Source organism: Globicephala melas, chromosome 4 (genome assembly GCF_963455315.2).
Source record: "Globicephala melas chromosome 4, mGloMel1.2, whole genome shotgun sequence".
Taxonomy (NCBI): Eukaryota; Metazoa; Chordata; class Mammalia; order Artiodactyla; family Delphinidae; genus Globicephala; species Globicephala melas.
This window is the reverse complement of record NC_083317.1, coordinates 8,931,015-8,948,648: the sequence shown is the minus strand read 5'-3', so window position 1 is coordinate 8,948,648 and position 17,634 is coordinate 8,931,015. Positions and strand designations below refer to the sequence as shown.

The following is a 17,634-nucleotide window of genomic DNA, read 5'->3' as shown; positions in this document are numbered from 1 at the left end:
CAGAGAGCGCGGGTTTGATCCCTGGTTGGGGAACTAAGATCCCGCATGCCGTGTGGCACAGCCAAAAAAAAATAATAAAAAAAATAAATAATTACATGGAAACTATGTTGTTTTTGTGTGTGTTGGGGGGGTATCTTTAAAATCATTTGCAAGTTTGGTCACTAAAATATTAAATATTGAAGTGTAGAATTGTGAATTCAATGTAACTTATATGATGATTTCCCTATAATTCAGGTTGTGAGGAGATAACCATATGCTGATTAATAGTTAACATCAAGGTGGGTACATATGATCACGTATCAAAATTGACAACAAAACTAATAGCTTATTTATATCATCAGTAGCTATTATGCCATGAAAGGTAGGTCTTGTATCTGTACCTAGATTTACAAATTTTGTTTTTTCTTTTTTTCCTCTCCAGTATCTAAAACAGCTTAATGGTCTCGGTCAATACCATATAAAATTTAATCCTTATTTATTAATAGAAATCTTAAAAGACATTTAATAGTACATCTCTGTTTATCATAGAACACTAGGAAAGAAGTCTTATAAATGTGATGTATATCTAAGTCTTTTGTCCGTGTACACACCACAGTGGGTGAGGGCATAGGCTCTGAATTCAATTTGCGTTTGTTATTCAGCTTTACCCACATGCTAGGCTGGACATATACTTTGTTCCTCAGTTTTCTCATCTATACAATAGAAATATCGACTGTAACTACCCCTCAGGGTTATAGCAACTAACCCTCTCTGTGCTCCCGCTGTGGTTTCTATAGTTGTTTTTTTTCACTTGACTTTTTTTGGGGGGTCTTTTATGTCTTTTTTCTCTTTTAACTTTTTGTTTTATATTGGAGTATAGTTGATTGACAATGTTGTCTTAGTTTTAAAAGAGAAAATGGAGATTTTTTTTTTTTTAAGTGTGAGGAAAAGCAAAATCAACAGTTCTTTTTTGCCTTCCTACTTGCAAGACGACCGCTGTGACTCATTTCCTCTCAGAAGAAGTTAAGCCATGTGTCCAACCCAAGGACCAAAGTGCCACTTCTCTGGGGGCAAGCAGTGTGCTGGGTCCCGTGCTCTAACAAAGCAGACTTTGGAACGCATGGAGCTACAGGAGGGTGTGGTGGGGACGTAGCCCTTAGGAGCGGGTATGAATGGTCGTCACCCCTGGAGTGCTTCCCAGGGGCCAGGCATTGTGCTGAGCGCGTCACATGGGTGATTTCCTAACCCCCGTGAGAGGTAGGGACTGTTCCTCAGTTCTCCAAAGTCTGCAGAGCCAGGAACCGAAGCCTAGGTCTGTCTTGCTCTAGAGCACTATGTTCTCAAGCCCAGGGCTGAGAAGTTTAAACAGGAAAACCCTGCAAGGGCTGCTGCCGCGTGGTGCCGGGTGGGAGACAGCTTCTGAGGACACCCCGCCCAGCGGGCTTCCTGCTGAAACAGCTCCTCCCAGAGCCTCGGCACAGAGCAGGTGGCTCCTGCCTCTCAAGGGGTGCTGAGGTGTTTTAAAGCAGAACAAGCCTTATTTTCCAGCATTTGTGTTATGCCCAGTTAAATTAGAAGTAGAAGTAGCTGGATTCATCGAGATGGTTGATGAAGACTGTAATTAGAAGCTTTGAACAACAACCTGGGAGACCAGACAGAATCTGGCCTTTGCAATTAAATTGAGGTAAGACAATGCCTTCTGCCAGGTATCATTTGCAGTTTAGTAGGACACACAAACCCATGAACATGGAAAAGTAACACCATCAAAGAAGAGTCCACCCATTCTACACTAAGGGGCAACTGGACATTGTGAGAATCACTACGTAGTATCTTACCATGCTTACATGTTTTGTTAAGTTGTATAGTCATCATTCCATAAGCTGAATTCCATCATCTGCAATCGGACTTTGTGCTGTCTCTGAAGTTGAGTGAAGAGACCCCCTTCAACCTTTTTTCAGGATGGTTATGAGGACCCGGCAGTTAGAAATCTCAGTTGTGGTTAGAATCCAGAAAAGCAACTTTACTTAACAGGGGTCCTCTATCTGGTGTGTGCACAGAATCATCCAGAGAGCTTGCTAACTTGCAGAAGGCTTAGCCTCCGCCCCAGAAAGTCTGAAACAGTAAGTGGGGTGACATTCGGGAATCTGCCTGTGTAATAAGTTATCTTTGATGCTAGTGCTTTCTGGACCACTCTTGGAGAAACACTAGTTTGCAGAGCCACGAGTTCGCAGAGATGATGGCTTGGATGGAAATGAGGAAACCCGCAGGGCGGAGGCTTGTCTGCTTACTTCTCATCCTATACAGGTAGCTCTTTCCAAGTGGTCCTGCATCTAAATCAGTAAGCCTACCTTTAAGCCAAGGCAGAAATGGACTTTAAAATTGGATCTAGGGGGCTTCCCTGGTGGCGCAGTGGTTGAGAGTCCGCCTACCAATGCAGGGGACATGGGTTCGTGCCCCGGTCCGGGAAGATCCCACATGCCGCGGAGCAGCTGGGCCCTGAGCCATGGCCGCTGAGCCTGCGCGTCCGGAGCCTGTGCTCCGCAATGGGAGAGGCCACAACAGTGAGAGGCCCGCGTACCGAAAAAGAAAAAAAAAAAAAAATTTGGATCTAGGAAGAGTATGGCTGTTCCTCAGAGTTTAAAATATAATTACCCTATGATCCAGCAATTCTGCTAAAAACGGAAAGCAGGGTCACAAAGAGACATTTGCACACTCATGTACGTGGCAGCATTATCCACAATAGCCAAGAGGTGGAAATAACCTGAATGTACATCAATGGATGAATGGATAAACGTATGTGGTGTAGACATATGGTGGAACATTATTGAGCCTTAAAAAGGAATGAAATTCGGGCACGTGCTACAACATGGATAAACCTTGAGGACGTGATGCTAAGCGAAATAAATCAGTCACAAAAGGACAAATATGATTCCACTTACATGAGGTGCCTGAATAATCAAATTCATAGAAACAGGAAATAGAATGGTGGTGGCCGGGGGCTGGGGGAGAAAGAACTGAGGAGTTAGTGTTTAATGGGTACAGAATTTCAGTTTGGGATGAGGAGAAAGTTCTGGAGGTGGATGGTGGTGACGGTTGCACAACAATGGGAATGTAATTAGTGTCGCTGAATCGTACACTCAAGGGTTAAAATGATAACTTTTATGTTTTGTATATAATACCACAATAAAGTTTTAAACCCCAAAAATACTGTGAATTTAAAGTGAGAGTAGGGGAGACAGCCAGGGCTCCCCCTTATCTGGTGAACAAGTGTCTGTGCCATCCTGAGTTTCCCCCCAGAGTCAACCAGAAGCAGATGGGAGGTAGAATACTAAGGAGAAACTCGCCCTTCAATGTTTCAGCTTTATAAAAAGAAGTTGCTTGGGCTTCCCTGGTGGCGCAGTGGTTGGGAGGCCGCCTGCTGATGCAGGGGACACGGATTCGTGCCCCGGTCCGGGAAGATCCCACATGCTGCGGAGCAGCTGGGCCCGTGAGCCATGGCCACTGAGACTGCGCGTCCGGAGCCTGTGCTCCGCAACAGGAGAGCCCACAACAGTGAGAGGCCCACGTACCGAAAAAGAAAAAAAAAGAAAAAGAAGTTGCTTAACATTTTACCCTAAATTGAAATTGTAATTATGACTCTTGGGGCCTATTGGGATTTTCTATCCTCCTGAAGGCCTCAGCTACCTCTCCTGTCTCCTCCAACCACTCGGGGTTTCTCATCTCCTGCATTTCTTTTTTTTTTTTTAATATAAATCTATTTATTTATTTATTTATTTTTGGCTGCTTTGGGTCTTCGTTGCTGCGTGCAGGCTTTCTCTAGTTGCGGCGAGCAGGGGCTACTCTTTGTGGCAGTGCGGGGGCTTCTCATTGCAGTGGCTTCTCGTTGCAGAGCACGAGCTCTAGGCATGCGGGCTCCAGTAGCTGTGGCACACAGGCTCAGGAGTTGTGGCTCATGGGCTCAGGAGTTGTGGCTCACGGGCTCTAGAGGGAAGACTCGGTAGTTGTGGCACATGGGCTTAGTTGCTCCGCGGCATGTGGGATCTTCCTGGACCAGGGCCCGATCCCGTGTTCCCTGCATTGGCAGGCGGATTCTTAACTACTGCGCCACCAGGGAAGTCCCTCTCCTGCATTTCTTACACATGTTGTTTCATCCACTTGATACTATTTTCTCCTTCTCTTTCACCTGGCGAAGTCCTACTCAAGTCATTTGTTGGTTTATTTAACAAATATATGGGAGCCCGTCTTTGAGATCCAAACTCCCTGGCCTTGCTTCTTTCTACACCTCACAGCGAGGCACTTTCCCAGTGTGGCCCTATGAAAGCACTGAATAACGTAGTAGCCCATCACTGGTCCAAGGTAAGCGCCCTTTTGTGGAAAAGACAGAGCCTGTATCTTCAGTTCCTTCGGTGTCTGACATCGATGAGCAGCCAGCAAATAGCTAAATGAAAAACATAAATGTTGATTTATCTGCCCAAGGTGGTGCTGGAAGGAAGAAGAAAGGGGAGTAAAACAAAGTTTGAATGAATGGATTTGTAGGACTAGGCAGTGTGGGCTCAGGGAACAGTGGGTTTTCCCCCAATCTTGGCCTCTCCGTCACTCTAAGAATCCCCTCCCTGAGACTCATGTGGTTTCCCTGATGACCACTTGGGACACGTGAGGTGTTCTGCTTGGCGTGCTTTCCCCACTCTGTCCTGCTGTTCCCAGCACTGCCTGATTACATAGCCCAACCCATCTGAAGCATCTATGAGAACCACCCATTCCGTCTTCACCTGGCTTGTCCTTAATTCTTACTGGACCCTTTGATAACCAAACACTTCCGTACTGTATGGAGAGGGCACACTTGACTCTGTGCACTAACCATACTGCTCAGAGAGCTCTGTGTTGTACTAAAGATACTACAGTAACTAATAAGCACTTGATTGTATATTGTCCCATGTTTTCCTTCCAATTATTTTGTTTGTTTCTGAATCTAAGCCAGCCTATCATTCTAAATTCCCTCAGGAAAAACACAAGCTGTTTGGGGACTTGCCTGGTGGCGCAGTGGTTAAGCATCCACCTGCCAATGCAGGGGACACGGGTTCGAGCCCTGGTCCGGGAAGATTCCACATCCTGCGAAGCAACTAAGCCCGTGCACCACAACTACTGAGCCTGCGCTCTAGAGCCTGCAAGCCACAGCTACTGAGCCCCGCACACCACAACTACTGAAGCCTGCGCACCTAAGCCCGTGCTCCACAACAAGAAAAGCCACTGCAATGAGAAGCCTGCACACCGCAATGAAAAGTAGCCCCCGCTCACCGCAACTAAAGAAAGCCCACCACGTGCAGCAACGAAGACCCAATGCAGCCCAAAATAAATAAATAAATAAATTTATTTTTTAAAAAAAGACAAGTTGTTTAATATGATTGGGGGCAGGGGGTGGAGCTCGTGGCCAAATGAAGATTATGATTGGCCTAAAGGCAAGAAAATTCAATCAGAAGTTAATATGTACACATCAGTATATATTTTTTTTGTTTTTGTTTTTTTTTGCGGTACGCGGGTCTCTCACTGTTGTGGCCTCTCCCGCTGCGGAGCACAGGCTCCGGACGCGCAGGCTCAGCGGCCATGGCTCACAGGCCCAGCCGCTCCGCGGTATGTGGGATCTTCCCGAACCGGGGCACGACCCCGCGTCCCCTGCATCGGCAGGCGGACTCTCAACCACTGTGCCACCAGGGAAGCCCAGTATAGTTTTTTTGACATCAATATCTACCTATCTATCTATTTATGACCAGTTATGAGATAGATGAAATCTCACTGCCAATAACAACAACAATAATAAAATAGGAAAAAAAAATGTATAAGACCTCCTTGAAGACAACACTACCAAAGCAGAAAAGAAGACTTGGAGCTAAAGGGAAGGTTTACTAGGTCTTGAAGAGGAAAATTCAACATCATAAAGTTGTAAATTTTAACTTACAGCGTAAATTCTAAGTTAAAGAGTAATGAAGAGAACTAACCTCAGATCTTTATATTATAAAGCTAAAATAATTGGTACCAGTGCAGGAATGGACAAGAGGTCAATAGAACAAAATGAAAGTCTATCAATGGAGCCAAACACATAGAAAAGTTCAGCATATAATAAAGGTGGTACTTCAAACCCATAGGGGGAAAGAAAGATGTCTTATTCAATAAATGGTGTTGGGATAACTGGGTACCCAACAGGGGGAAAATAAGTTGGATTCATATCTCACATCTTTCACCAAAATAAATTCCAAACAAATCAAAGATTGAAACCATGAGGAAACCATGAAAATGCTGGAAAAATTGAGGAAAATATATTTATATAAGCCAACAATGGAGATGAAATTTCTTAGATGAACATAAATTCCACAAGTCTAAGAGAAAGTTCTGTAATTTTGACTATATAAATTTTCTTTTAAAAATTCTGCACAACAGGTGCTTCCCTGGTGACACAGTGGTTGCGAGTCCGCCTGCCGATGCTGGGGACGCGGGTTCGTGCCCCGGTCCGGGAGGATCCCACATGCCGCGGAGCGGCTGGGCCCGTGAGCCATGGCCACTGAGCCTGTGCATCCGGAGCCTGTGCTCCGCAACGGGAGAGGCCACAACAGTGAGAGGCCCGCATACCGCAAAAAAAAAAAAAAAAAATTCTGCACAACAAAAATCATCATAAGCAAAGTAAAAGACAAATGGCAAACAGAAAAATATTTCAGACATATTACAAAGGGCTAATTTCTTCAGTACTGAAAGAACTATCAAAAGAAACAATAGAAAATTGGGCAAAAGATATAAACAGGGAGTACACACATACACTGACACACACACACAATACACACACACACACACACACACACAATTGGCTTTTACAAATGTAAAAAGACACCCAAACTTACAATATGAGAAAAAAAAATTGCTCTGAGATATTAGTCACTGACCATTTCAGGAATATCAGTGAAAGGGGGAAAACAGCCTTCCCACTTCCATTGCTACAGAGTATACATTGGTACAAGCTCTGTGGAGAAAATGGGGCAATTTCTATCAAAAGTAAAAATGGATGTATTTTTGACCTCACAATTCTACTTCCAGGAATTTATCAGATATATATGCATATGTGCAAAATGACTTATGTACAAGTTATTCATTGTAAATATTGATAATAGCAAAAAGTTTGGAGACAACCTCAGTGTCCACCAGTAAGAGACTGACTACATGAATCGCAATACATCAATGTAATGAAATGTTATGAAGCTGTAAAACAATGTGATGAAGATTTTCATGTACAACTACGGAAGGCTCTCTGAGATATAGTCCATGTCAAAGTCGAAATGTGTAACTGTGTAGGTTTGTGAAAGCAACCAGTTTTCACGTAATTTTTTTTTAAATTTATTTTTATTTATTTAGTTTTGGCTGCACTGGGTCTTTGTTGCTGCGCGAGCTTTCTCTAGTTGGGCTGAGCGGGGACTACTCTTCCTTGTGGTGCGTGGGCTTCTCATTGCGGTGGCTTCTCTTGTTGCGGATCCCGGGCTCTAGGCGGGCAGGCTTCAGTAGTTGTGGCACGTGGGCTCAGTAGTTGTGGCTCGCGGGCTCTAGAGCGCAGGCTCAGTAGTTGTGGCTTAGTTGCTCCGCAGCATGTGGGATCTTCCTGGACCAGGGCTCGAACCCGTGTCCCCTGCATTGGCAGGCAGATTCTTAACCACTGTGCCACCAGGGAAACCCTTTCACGTTGTTTTTGATTTAGATCAATCGGTTAGAGATTTTATTTTCTTCAGATATTCTAACTCTTGTATGGAATTTTAAAATTTCTCTTTTCTTGTCTTAGTTTGGGGTGCTAAAATAAAAATACCATAGATTGGGTGGCTTAAACAACAAACTTTTATTTCTCACAGTTCTGTAATAGGGAAGTATAAAGTCAAAGCACCTTGGGAATTCCCTGGCAGTCCAGTGGTTAGGACTCCGCCCTCTGTCTGCTGAGGGCCTGGGTTCAATCCCTGGTCAGGGAAAAAAGATCCCACAAGCTGCACAGTGTGGCCAAAAAAAAAAAAAAAAAAGCACCTTCCTGGTTCTACCTGCTGTGTCCTAACAGAAGGATTGAGGGATCTCTGTAAGGTCTCTTTTATAAGGACTATAATCGAATTCATGAGGGATCCACCCTCTTGACCTAATCACCCTCCCAAAGGCCCCACCTCCAAATACCATGATATTGGTGGTTAGGATGTCAACATATGAATTTGGGGGGGAGACAAACATTTAGTAAACAGCACTCCCCAAAGAAGGTAGTTTTTACCATAAAAAAGTCACATCAAACTCAGCTTTGACATTTTTAAAGATAAAGATTTCCAAGTCAGCTTGAGTTTCTCTAACACAAGCAACAGAGAATTTACTTTCCTGAAAAAGCCCCTGTTATACCAACCCAGTTTAAGTTTAGCCTGTACATGTTTGCCTCACATTTCTTCTATATGAGTAAGCCTTGAGAATGTAGAACTCCACAGTATGCTCAATTGTGTTAAAAAAAGATTAGGAGTGGGGAGGCAAGAATTTGTATGTACAGGTAAGTGTTTGCTTGTACATGAATAGACTACTGTCTATTCCTGTTGCTGTTCTAACAAATTACCACAATTTAGTGTCTTAAAAACTGCAGAAGGGGGCTTCCCTGGTGGCGTAGTGGTTAAGAATCCGCCTCCCAATGCAGGGGACACGGGTTCGAGCCCTGGTCCAGGAAGATCCCACATGCTGCGGAACAACTAAGCCCATGCATCACAACTACTGAGCCTGCGCTCTAGAGCCCGTGAGCCACAACTACTGAGCCCGCGTGCCACAACTATCGAAGCCCACGTACCTAGAGCCCATGCTCCACAAGAGAAGCCACTGCAATGAGAAACCCGCGCACCACAATGAAGAGTAGTCCCCGCTCACTGCAACTAGAGAAAGCGCGTGCGCAGCAATGAAGACCCAAAGCAGCCAAAAAAAAAAAAAACCCAGCAGAAATGTATTCTCTTCGAGTTTGGAGGCCAGATGTCCAAAATGAACTGAAACCAAGGTGTCTGCAGGGGCTCGTGCTTCCTGTAAATTCTGGGGGCCCTAGAAGGGAGTTTCCTTGCCTTTTCCAGCTTCTGGAGCTGCATTCCCTGCATCCTTTGCTCATGGCCTTTCTCCACTTTCAAAACCATCCACATAGCATCTTCAAGTCTCTGGAGAGATGCTTCAGTGGCCAAGTAGCCTCCTGTGACCAAATCTCCCTCTGCCTCGGTCTTACAAATACACTTGTGATCGCATCTAGGGCCCACCCGGATATTCCAGGCTAATCTCATTTCAAAATCAACCTTGCTGAACATCACATAGTTAACAAGTGAATACGTTGGATTTAGGCCCAGACAGACACTACACTATACTATTCAATTAAAATTTTTTTTTTTTTTTGCCAAGTGCTAGTTGAGACTCACCAAATTGATTTCACAACTCACTGATGGGCTACAACTTATTGAATAAACAGCCAAGAGACTGTAGATTCCACAAGAGTGGAATCCTCTATTGTGCTCCTCACTGCATTCTTGGAGCCCTCACTTTGATAGACACAAAGTAGGTTCTCTCTCAACAAACAGTTGATGAAAGAGCTTCTCACATAATAATACAATCTGAAAGCTGGAGGAAACTGAGAAATTACCCAGTCCAGAGGATTGCAAATGGTATCAACTAGCACTCTTACTTAGGTGTTCCACATGTCGTTTACCCTGTGGACAAAGAATGTCATCTGCCATATCAGTAAAGAAAGGATGTTGTGGCCATCAAGCCATCACCCACTGTACACACTGAGGGGATTCAGGATGGAGAATAATAGGATACTGGCACTAGAGAGTTAAGTGTACATCAAAGTGGTGATTTCAATAAGCCCAGACTCTTGCCTCTCCCCATAGCTAAAAAAGCACTAAATTCACTAACTGGAGATGTCTGGTTTTCTTTAATTAACAGTAATCTTTTGATGCTCCGACTACCTGGGTTTTTTGCAAAAACCCCTATATATCCTGGCTCCCCCCTTACATCTTCAGAACAGTCCCTCAGAGCTAACGAGAGGCTGTCTCCTTGGCTTAAGTCCTCGGTATGTCCACCGAATAAAACATAATTCTCAACCTTTAGGTTGTGCTTTTTTTTTTTTTTTTTTCCAGTTGAGAACCCAGCGGTCAGTAGCAAGGGTGGCAACAGAACACAGGCTTTTTTTTTTTTTTTTAACATTTCCTCATTCATTTATTCAAAAATATTTGAGAACCTAAAAACCTTAAATTGAAATAATTAGATAAAACAAAAATGCAAGTTGCAGAGGAACTAGACTTCCATATTGTAAATAGTATTGGGTTGGCCAAAAAGTTCCTTTGGTTTTTAAAATAAAAGACATATTTTTCACTTTCACCAAGAACTTTACTGAACAGTGTATTCACTGTTTTGTTCCACTACCTCCTGCCATTTTTCAGGCAACTTCGTAATTCCATCTTCCCAAAGATTTTTATCTTTTTGAGCAAAGAACTGTTCCAGATGCCTTTTACAGTCTTTCAGGGAATGGAAATTTTTTCCATTAAGAGAATTTTGTAAAGACCGAAATAAATGGAAATCCAAAGGCGCAATGTCTGGTGAATATGGCGGATGAATCAGAACTTCCCAGCCGAGCGGTAACAGTTTTTGCCTGGTCATCAAAGAAACATGCGGCCTTGCGTTATCCTGATGGAAGACTATGTGTTTTCTTTTTTTTTGATAATGGCTTTTTTTTTTTTTTTTTGGCTGTGTTGGGTCTTCACTGCTGTGCGCAGGCTTTCTCTAGTTGCGGTGAGTGGGGGCCACTCTTCGTTGCGGTGCACGGGCTTCTCATTGTAGTGGCTTCTCTTGTTGCGGAGCATGGGCCCTAGGAACGTGGGCTTCAGTAGTTGTGGCACGTGGGCTCAGTAGTTGTGGCACACGGGCTTAGTTGCTCTGTGGCATGTGGGATCTTCCCGGACCGGGGCTTGAACCCATGTCCCTGGCATTGGCAGGCAGATTCTTAACCACTGTACCACCAGGGAAGTCCACTATGCATTTTCTGTTAACTAATTCCAGACTTTTCGTTAAGTGCTGCTTTCAGTTGGTCTAACTGGTAATAGTACGTGTTGGAATTAATCGTTTGGTTTTCTGGAATGAGCTCATAATAGAGGACTCCCTTCCAATCCCACAGTATACACAATATCATCTTCTTTGGATGGAGACCGGCCTTTGGTGTGGTTGGTGGTGGTTCATTTCACTTGCCCCACGATCTCTTCTGTTCCACACTATTGTACAATAACCACTTTTCATCACCCGTCACAATTTGTCGTAAAAACAGAACATCTTTGTTACATTTCAGTAGAGAATTGCATGCAGAAATACGGAAATACGGTCAAGAAGGTTTTTTTTGCTTAACTTATGTGGAACCCAAACATCAAAGTGATTAATATAACCAAGCTAGTGCAAATGATTTTCAGCGCTTGATTTGGGTATTTTGAGTATGTTGGCTATCTCCCGTGTGGTATAACGCTGATTGTTCTCAGTGAATGTCTCTATTTGATCGCTATCAATTTCAACTGGTCTACCTGACCAAGCAGCACGGTCCAGTGAGAAATCTCCAGCATGAAACTTCGCAAACAACTTTTGACATGTTCAATCGGTCACAGCACCTTCTCCATACACTACACAAATCTTTTTTGGTATTTCAGTTGCGTTTTTACCTTTTTTGAAATAATAAAGCATAATATGCCAAAAATGTTGCTTTTTTTTTTCATCTTCAATATTAAAATGGCTACACAAAAATTCACCAATTTTGATTATTTTTTTTATTTTTATTTTTTGTGGTACACGGGCCTCTCGCTGCCGCGGCCTCTCCTGTCGCGGAGCACAGGCTCTGGACGCGCAGGCCCAGCAGCCATGGCTCACAGGCCCAGCCTCTCCGTGGCATGTGGGATCTTCCCGGACCGGGGCACGAACCCACGTCCCCTGCATTGGCAGGCAGACTCCCAACCACTGTGCCACCAGGGAAGCCCAATGTTGTTTTTTTTTTAAGTGCACGCTGATATGACAGCTATCACTATGCAATCTAACAAAATTGTTTCAAATGAAGTTAAGGACAACTAAGTGCTACTAGAGCCATCTTACAGAAAAAACCAAAGGAACTCTTTGGCCAACCCAATATTTAGCATATAGTAAATCTGAAGTAATGTACGCCAAATTGTTTATATGTTCTGGTAAAGGTATTGGGGTAAATTTTATGTTTTATATTTCTGTATTATTTGAATTTTTACAAAGAAAATGTATTTCTTTTACAATTATAAAAACGCAGTGAATATTTTTAAAAACCTTTTAACTCTTTCTTTAACCACAGTATCTGACAGCCCTTGACTTATTCATTTCTTTCTTTCTCCCTTCCTTCCTTCCTTCCTTTCTTTTTTTTGCCACGCCTCATGGCATGCGGAATCTTAGTTCCCTGACCAGGGATGTAATCCATGCCCCCTGCCGTCTTAACCACTGGACCACGAGGGAAGTCCCAACTTATTCATTTCTATATACTACTAACTTAGCCCAAGGCCCAGCTCAAAGTCGATACTGAATAAATGTGCACGAGCAAAAGGACTCAATAAGTTGCAATATGAGAAAGGACTCTTTTTATCAGGATGATAATTTTCAAGGTACATCCCAAAAGTACAGTCTTCATTTCATTAATAAGGTTTCAAATCACGTTGACACTGGTGGGCATGTGATGGCGTTCTTCAGTGTAATTCATGTCCAGCCTGGTCAAGCACCTCAAGTGCACATTTTTGGGTCACCAACACCCATGGCACCCGGCTTCAAACTTGGGGCCCTCCAGCTGCAAAAGGAAAATCAAAAAGGAGTAGGTGTTGCTAAGAGATCTCTCTAAAATGGAGCCAGAGGCCACTGAGGAAGTGACTTATGCATGTCTCAGCCCAGATAGAATCTGACCTTTTGACCACCTATCTATCGTCTAACAAAGGTATCCAGCACGATGTTCCAGAAATTCAAGATACTTATCCAGCCCTTACCCTAAATAACTAGTGACAGTCTATCCCTTAAGGACAAATATTTCCTTTTTACATCAAAGTCAATCATAATTCCTGCAAGACAACTTTAACAACCTTGTGGTTTTTGCCTTTATAAGCCTCTGACTCTTTCTCTTTCCCAAACACTCTTCCTATTTTGCTGGCACCTATCCCCAGTTGCAATTCCCAAGATCCCAAATAAAGCTCTTTGCGGCTTCCATGCTGATTACTGTTTGACAAAGCCTCTAGGTTCAGTTACCGCAGTCACCCATTCGAGCCTACGGGTGCCTCACGCATGCGCCCTACTCTGCAGGGCCCCGGAGCTTGCCTCCAATCTCTCCCGCTGTCCCTGCTCCCTTAACCCCCAGTGCGATTTACCTTCCCTACACTCCCAATTCCACAGCGCCAGGAGGCGGAAGTGAGTGGGCGGGGTCACCCGCGCGCTCCGCCCAGGAAGTGGGAGGGACCTCGCGGGCTCTACATTTGTCGCCCGCCGCCTCCCAGTCGGATTGCGGCCGAGGCCGGTCCTGGCTTTGTAACTTGCTCAAGATGGCGGCGCAGCCACCCAGCGGGATCCGCCTCAGCGCGGTGAGCAGCCGCGAGGGGTGGAGCGGGCCGTGTCCCAGGAGGGCGGGCAGGCGGGCAAGCGAGGGGGGGGCCGGCAGTGGGCGGTGGCGACTCGTCGGCCCGGCGCGGCGGCTGGGGCCGCGGCGGGGCCGGGGGAGGCGGCGGCGGCCATCTCGCTACCGACGGCGGAGCTGCTCGGCGGCGGGCAGGGCAGGGCAGGGCCGGGCGGCGCGCGCCGGGCTGCGTTTCTGTTTTGCCTCCGCGGCTTCGGGGCGGGTCGGGGCCGCGGCCCCTCCTCCTGGCTCCCTCTTGGCTGCTCCGCAGCTGTCGTCCGAGGGCGAGGCCTCGGCGGCCAGTCGGCCCGCCCCTCGGACCGCGGGGCCTCTGACCCATCCCGGCCTGCGGGCCCGCGGAGTGTCCCGGAGGGGGAGGGAGAGGTGGTCTGCTGCCAGAAATGCCCAGCGGCCTTGACCTCCTGGCGGTGGGACGGGGTGCTGCGAGCTGGGACTAGTCTTCCTGATTCATTTAAATTCCTGCCGCTTCCCTCCAGTTAAGCCCTCGGGCCCAAATCGCTACTAGGTCACCACCGAGCTCTCCCGTTTCCCCTCTAGTCTCCGGGTCGTGTCTGTTCCGGAGCGTCTCGGGTTCTTGGGGATCCTTGAGCATGTTTTTTGTATCTGTGAGTCTTTTTCGGAGGGAGCGGTCACACAATATGAATTAAAATTTCACAGCCTAAGGTGTGGGCGTGGCCTCCCTACATGATTCTCCTTAAAAAGTTGGCGTTGTTATACAAAAATGTACCTCTTCTCTGAAGGGTGTTGGTGCTGGCCAAAGAATTGCTGCAGCAATCTCATTATTCGAATGGTAATACCATTGCGTTAAAAATGGTATTTTGCCCATTGACTTGCATTCATTCAGCCAGATTCCTGCCAACATCTGTATCATTAGACTTTAACGTTTTTCCTGATGAGTGTGAAATGGTATCTGTTTACTTTACGTTTACTTGACTGTGAAGTTGAAAGTTTGTCACATTTCACCCTTTTTGGTTTGGGATTTAAAAAAGAAAAAAACAACTTCATCTCCTTTGCCCATTTTTCTATTTTCTTTTTCTTTGAGGGGTATTTTTATTGATTTGTGAGTGTTCTTTACATATTAGGAATAAAGGCTCTTTGGTTACCTAACTGGTTTATTGAATGAGATAGTATTTAGTAGATGGAAGACAGAGAGGAACTTTACTCTTTCTTACCACTGGCTTTAAACATTATTTGCTAATTCACCTGGGTGAATCTGGACAGATTCTGATGCTTTCCATTAGCCTCAGGTACACTTAAGTCAGACTTTAACTACTTTTAAAGCTCTTATTCATTTTAAAGCCCTGCTCTTTCCCCTCATATTGGGCCAAATTCTGGCCCAGAAAACTGTGGTGAGAAAAAAGGAGTGAACTGGGTTTTTTTTTTTTTCTTGCTATTTCTGCACTTTGATTCTTTTCCCCATTCCCCAGCTCCTCCCAAGTTGCTATCTCTGTCTCTTCAAGATTGAGAAGACCGGGAGCAAAGATAAGGGTCAAACAGTCTTGAGAGACTGGCATTGTTGTTAGCTGGCTCTCTGGGTGTAGCAGCTGTCCATGTGCTAAATCTTTCTTTTGTGGGTAATAATGGGCCGTTTGGAACCTCATTGACAGAAATCTCCCATCTGCAGCTTCTGGAGTGTATTTACACTGGTCTTTTGCTTTAGGATAGGAGTTGGCAAACTGCAGTTTATGGGCCAAATCAGCCTGCCACCTGTTTTTGTATGGCACACGATCCTTAAATGGTTGGGGGGGAAACGATAAAAGAATAATATTTCGTAACATGAAAATTATGTGAAATAGACATTTCATTTTCCCTAAATGAAGTTTTGTTGGAATAAAGGCTTGCTTATTCCTTTGGTATAGCTCTCAAATGCTAATACCATTTTGTGACTGAGAGCATTGGTTCTGGAGCTCACATGCCTGGGTTCAAATCCTGACTGATAACTGTATATGTGACCTGAAGAGTGGGAATAATAATCTTACCCACTGGAAAGTTAGTTTAAATGAGCCAGTGCCTGTAAAAGTCTTACAAAAGTCCTGTTCACGCCATAAATACTCAGTAAATATTTGCGGCTTTTTTTTTTTTACTGTTCGCAGTAAAGCCTATCCATTTTTCCAAAAACAGGTGTAGCCTCTTGAGAACAGAGTACATGGGAAGAAAATTTATGTCTTTTCTTGGAAATATGTTTTTACTACCCTTGCTCTTTACATATAATTTGGCTGGGTTTGTAATTCTAGATTAGAAATTATTTCTTTTTAGAATTTTAAAGGCATGCTTTATTGTTTAATAGAGTCCTATGTACTGGTAGTTAGGCTGGAAACTCAAGTCCTTAATATATGGAAATTTTTCTCATTTATTTGGTGACAGTTTTCCGTTTATTTTTCTGGTTTCTTTTGTCTCCTGTTTTCCTTCCCATTGCTTTTTCTTTCTGGGAGATTTCCTCCGTTTCATCTCCTACCTTTCTCTTACCATATATTTAATTATTATAAACACTGTCTTATTCTCTGAATATCTTTTAAAAATCTTTCTCAACAAAATATTTGTTTTTATCTCTGGGTATATTAATCATAGTATTTGTGAAGTTTTCTTTTGCTCACTGCATTGCCTCTAGTTTCTTTACATTCTTTTTACTGTATGTTTTTTATTCTAATTTTACACATTCTCAAATGTCTGGAGATGGTCAGCCTTCTACTTATATCTCCAAGTGAGACACTAAAAAAATGGATGTTCATACCCGAGTAGAGCTAGTCCTTTGGTGGGCTTCAGTGTTGGGTGATCAGGTAGAAGGAGCCAGCAGTGTTGTTGGAGCACTCTCTGTCAGTATCTGTTGACCGTAAAGAATGGAAGTGTTAGACCATAAAGTAAGTATGTTTAAAATAACTTTTAAAACTTGTAAAATAATTTTTTTTCAAGTGAGGGATAAAAAAAGCTATCCAGAATGGCCTGGCACAATTGTAAAAGAACCAGATAGAAATTTTAGAAATCATTCCGTTTTCCAGAGAGGAATTCTACATCTAGTCTCCTGCATGGCTTATATAATCCTGGCTGCTAGCTCTTCTGAAGCAGGGAAAAGGAGATAGGAGTATCCCATTGTTCAGTTTGCAAATTTGGTTTTCATTTGTTTACTATTATGGTAAAATACACATAACATAAAATTTACCATCTTAACTATTTCTAAGTGTGCAGCTCAGTACGTTAAGTACATTCACATTGTTGTACAACCAATCTCCAGAACTCTTCATCTTGCAAAACTAAAACTCTGTACCCATTAAAAAATAACCCTCCGTTCCCCCTTCCACCAGCTCCTGGCCGTTTTACCTTCTGTGAATTTGACTACTCTAGGTACATTATGTAAGTGGAATCATACATTATTTGTCTTTTTGTGATTGGCTTGTTCCTCTTAGCATAATGTCCTCAAGGTTCATGCATGTTGTAGCATGTATCAAATTTTCTTTCCTTTTTAAAGCTGAATAATATTTCACTCTATGAATATACTACATTTTGTTCATTCATCGATGGACATTTGTGTTGCTTCCACTTTTGGTTATTATGAATAATGCTACTGTGAACATGGGTGTGCAGATGTCTCTTGAAGACCCTGCTTTCACTACTGTATACAAAATAGATAAATTTTATACAAAAAAAAAAACAGTAAGGACCTACTGTATAGCACAGGGAACTATATTCAATATCTTGTAATAACCTATACTGGAAAAGAGTCTGGAAAAAGTATGTGTGTATACATACCTATATATATATATCTATGTATGTATACACACACATGCACACACATATCTTTGTGTGTGTATATATGTATGTATGTATAATGGAATCACTTGGGTGTACACCTGAAACTATCACAGCATTGTAAATCAACTATACTTCAATTAAGGAGGAAAAAAAAGGACCCTGCTTTCAATCCTTTTCAGTATATACCCAGAATTAGAATTGCTGGATCCTATGGCAAATGTCTATTT

The 17,634-nt window shown here is 43.6% G+C and overlaps 1 protein-coding gene across 1 annotated transcript in view; it reads left to right on the top strand.

Annotated features, from left to right (window-relative positions):
* Nucleotides 1-13,481: 13,481 nt before the first annotated feature.
* MORC3 (MORC family CW-type zinc finger 3) overlaps nt 13,482-17,634 on the top strand; it is a 43,522-nt gene continuing 39,369 nt past the window's right edge. The window contains exon 1 of the mRNA XM_030880861.3: nt 13,482-13,607. Coding sequence (XP_030736721.2) covers nt 13,569-13,607 — 39 coding nt within the window. The 5' untranslated portion in view covers nt 13,482-13,568. The remainder of the gene's footprint in view (nt 13,608-17,634) is intronic.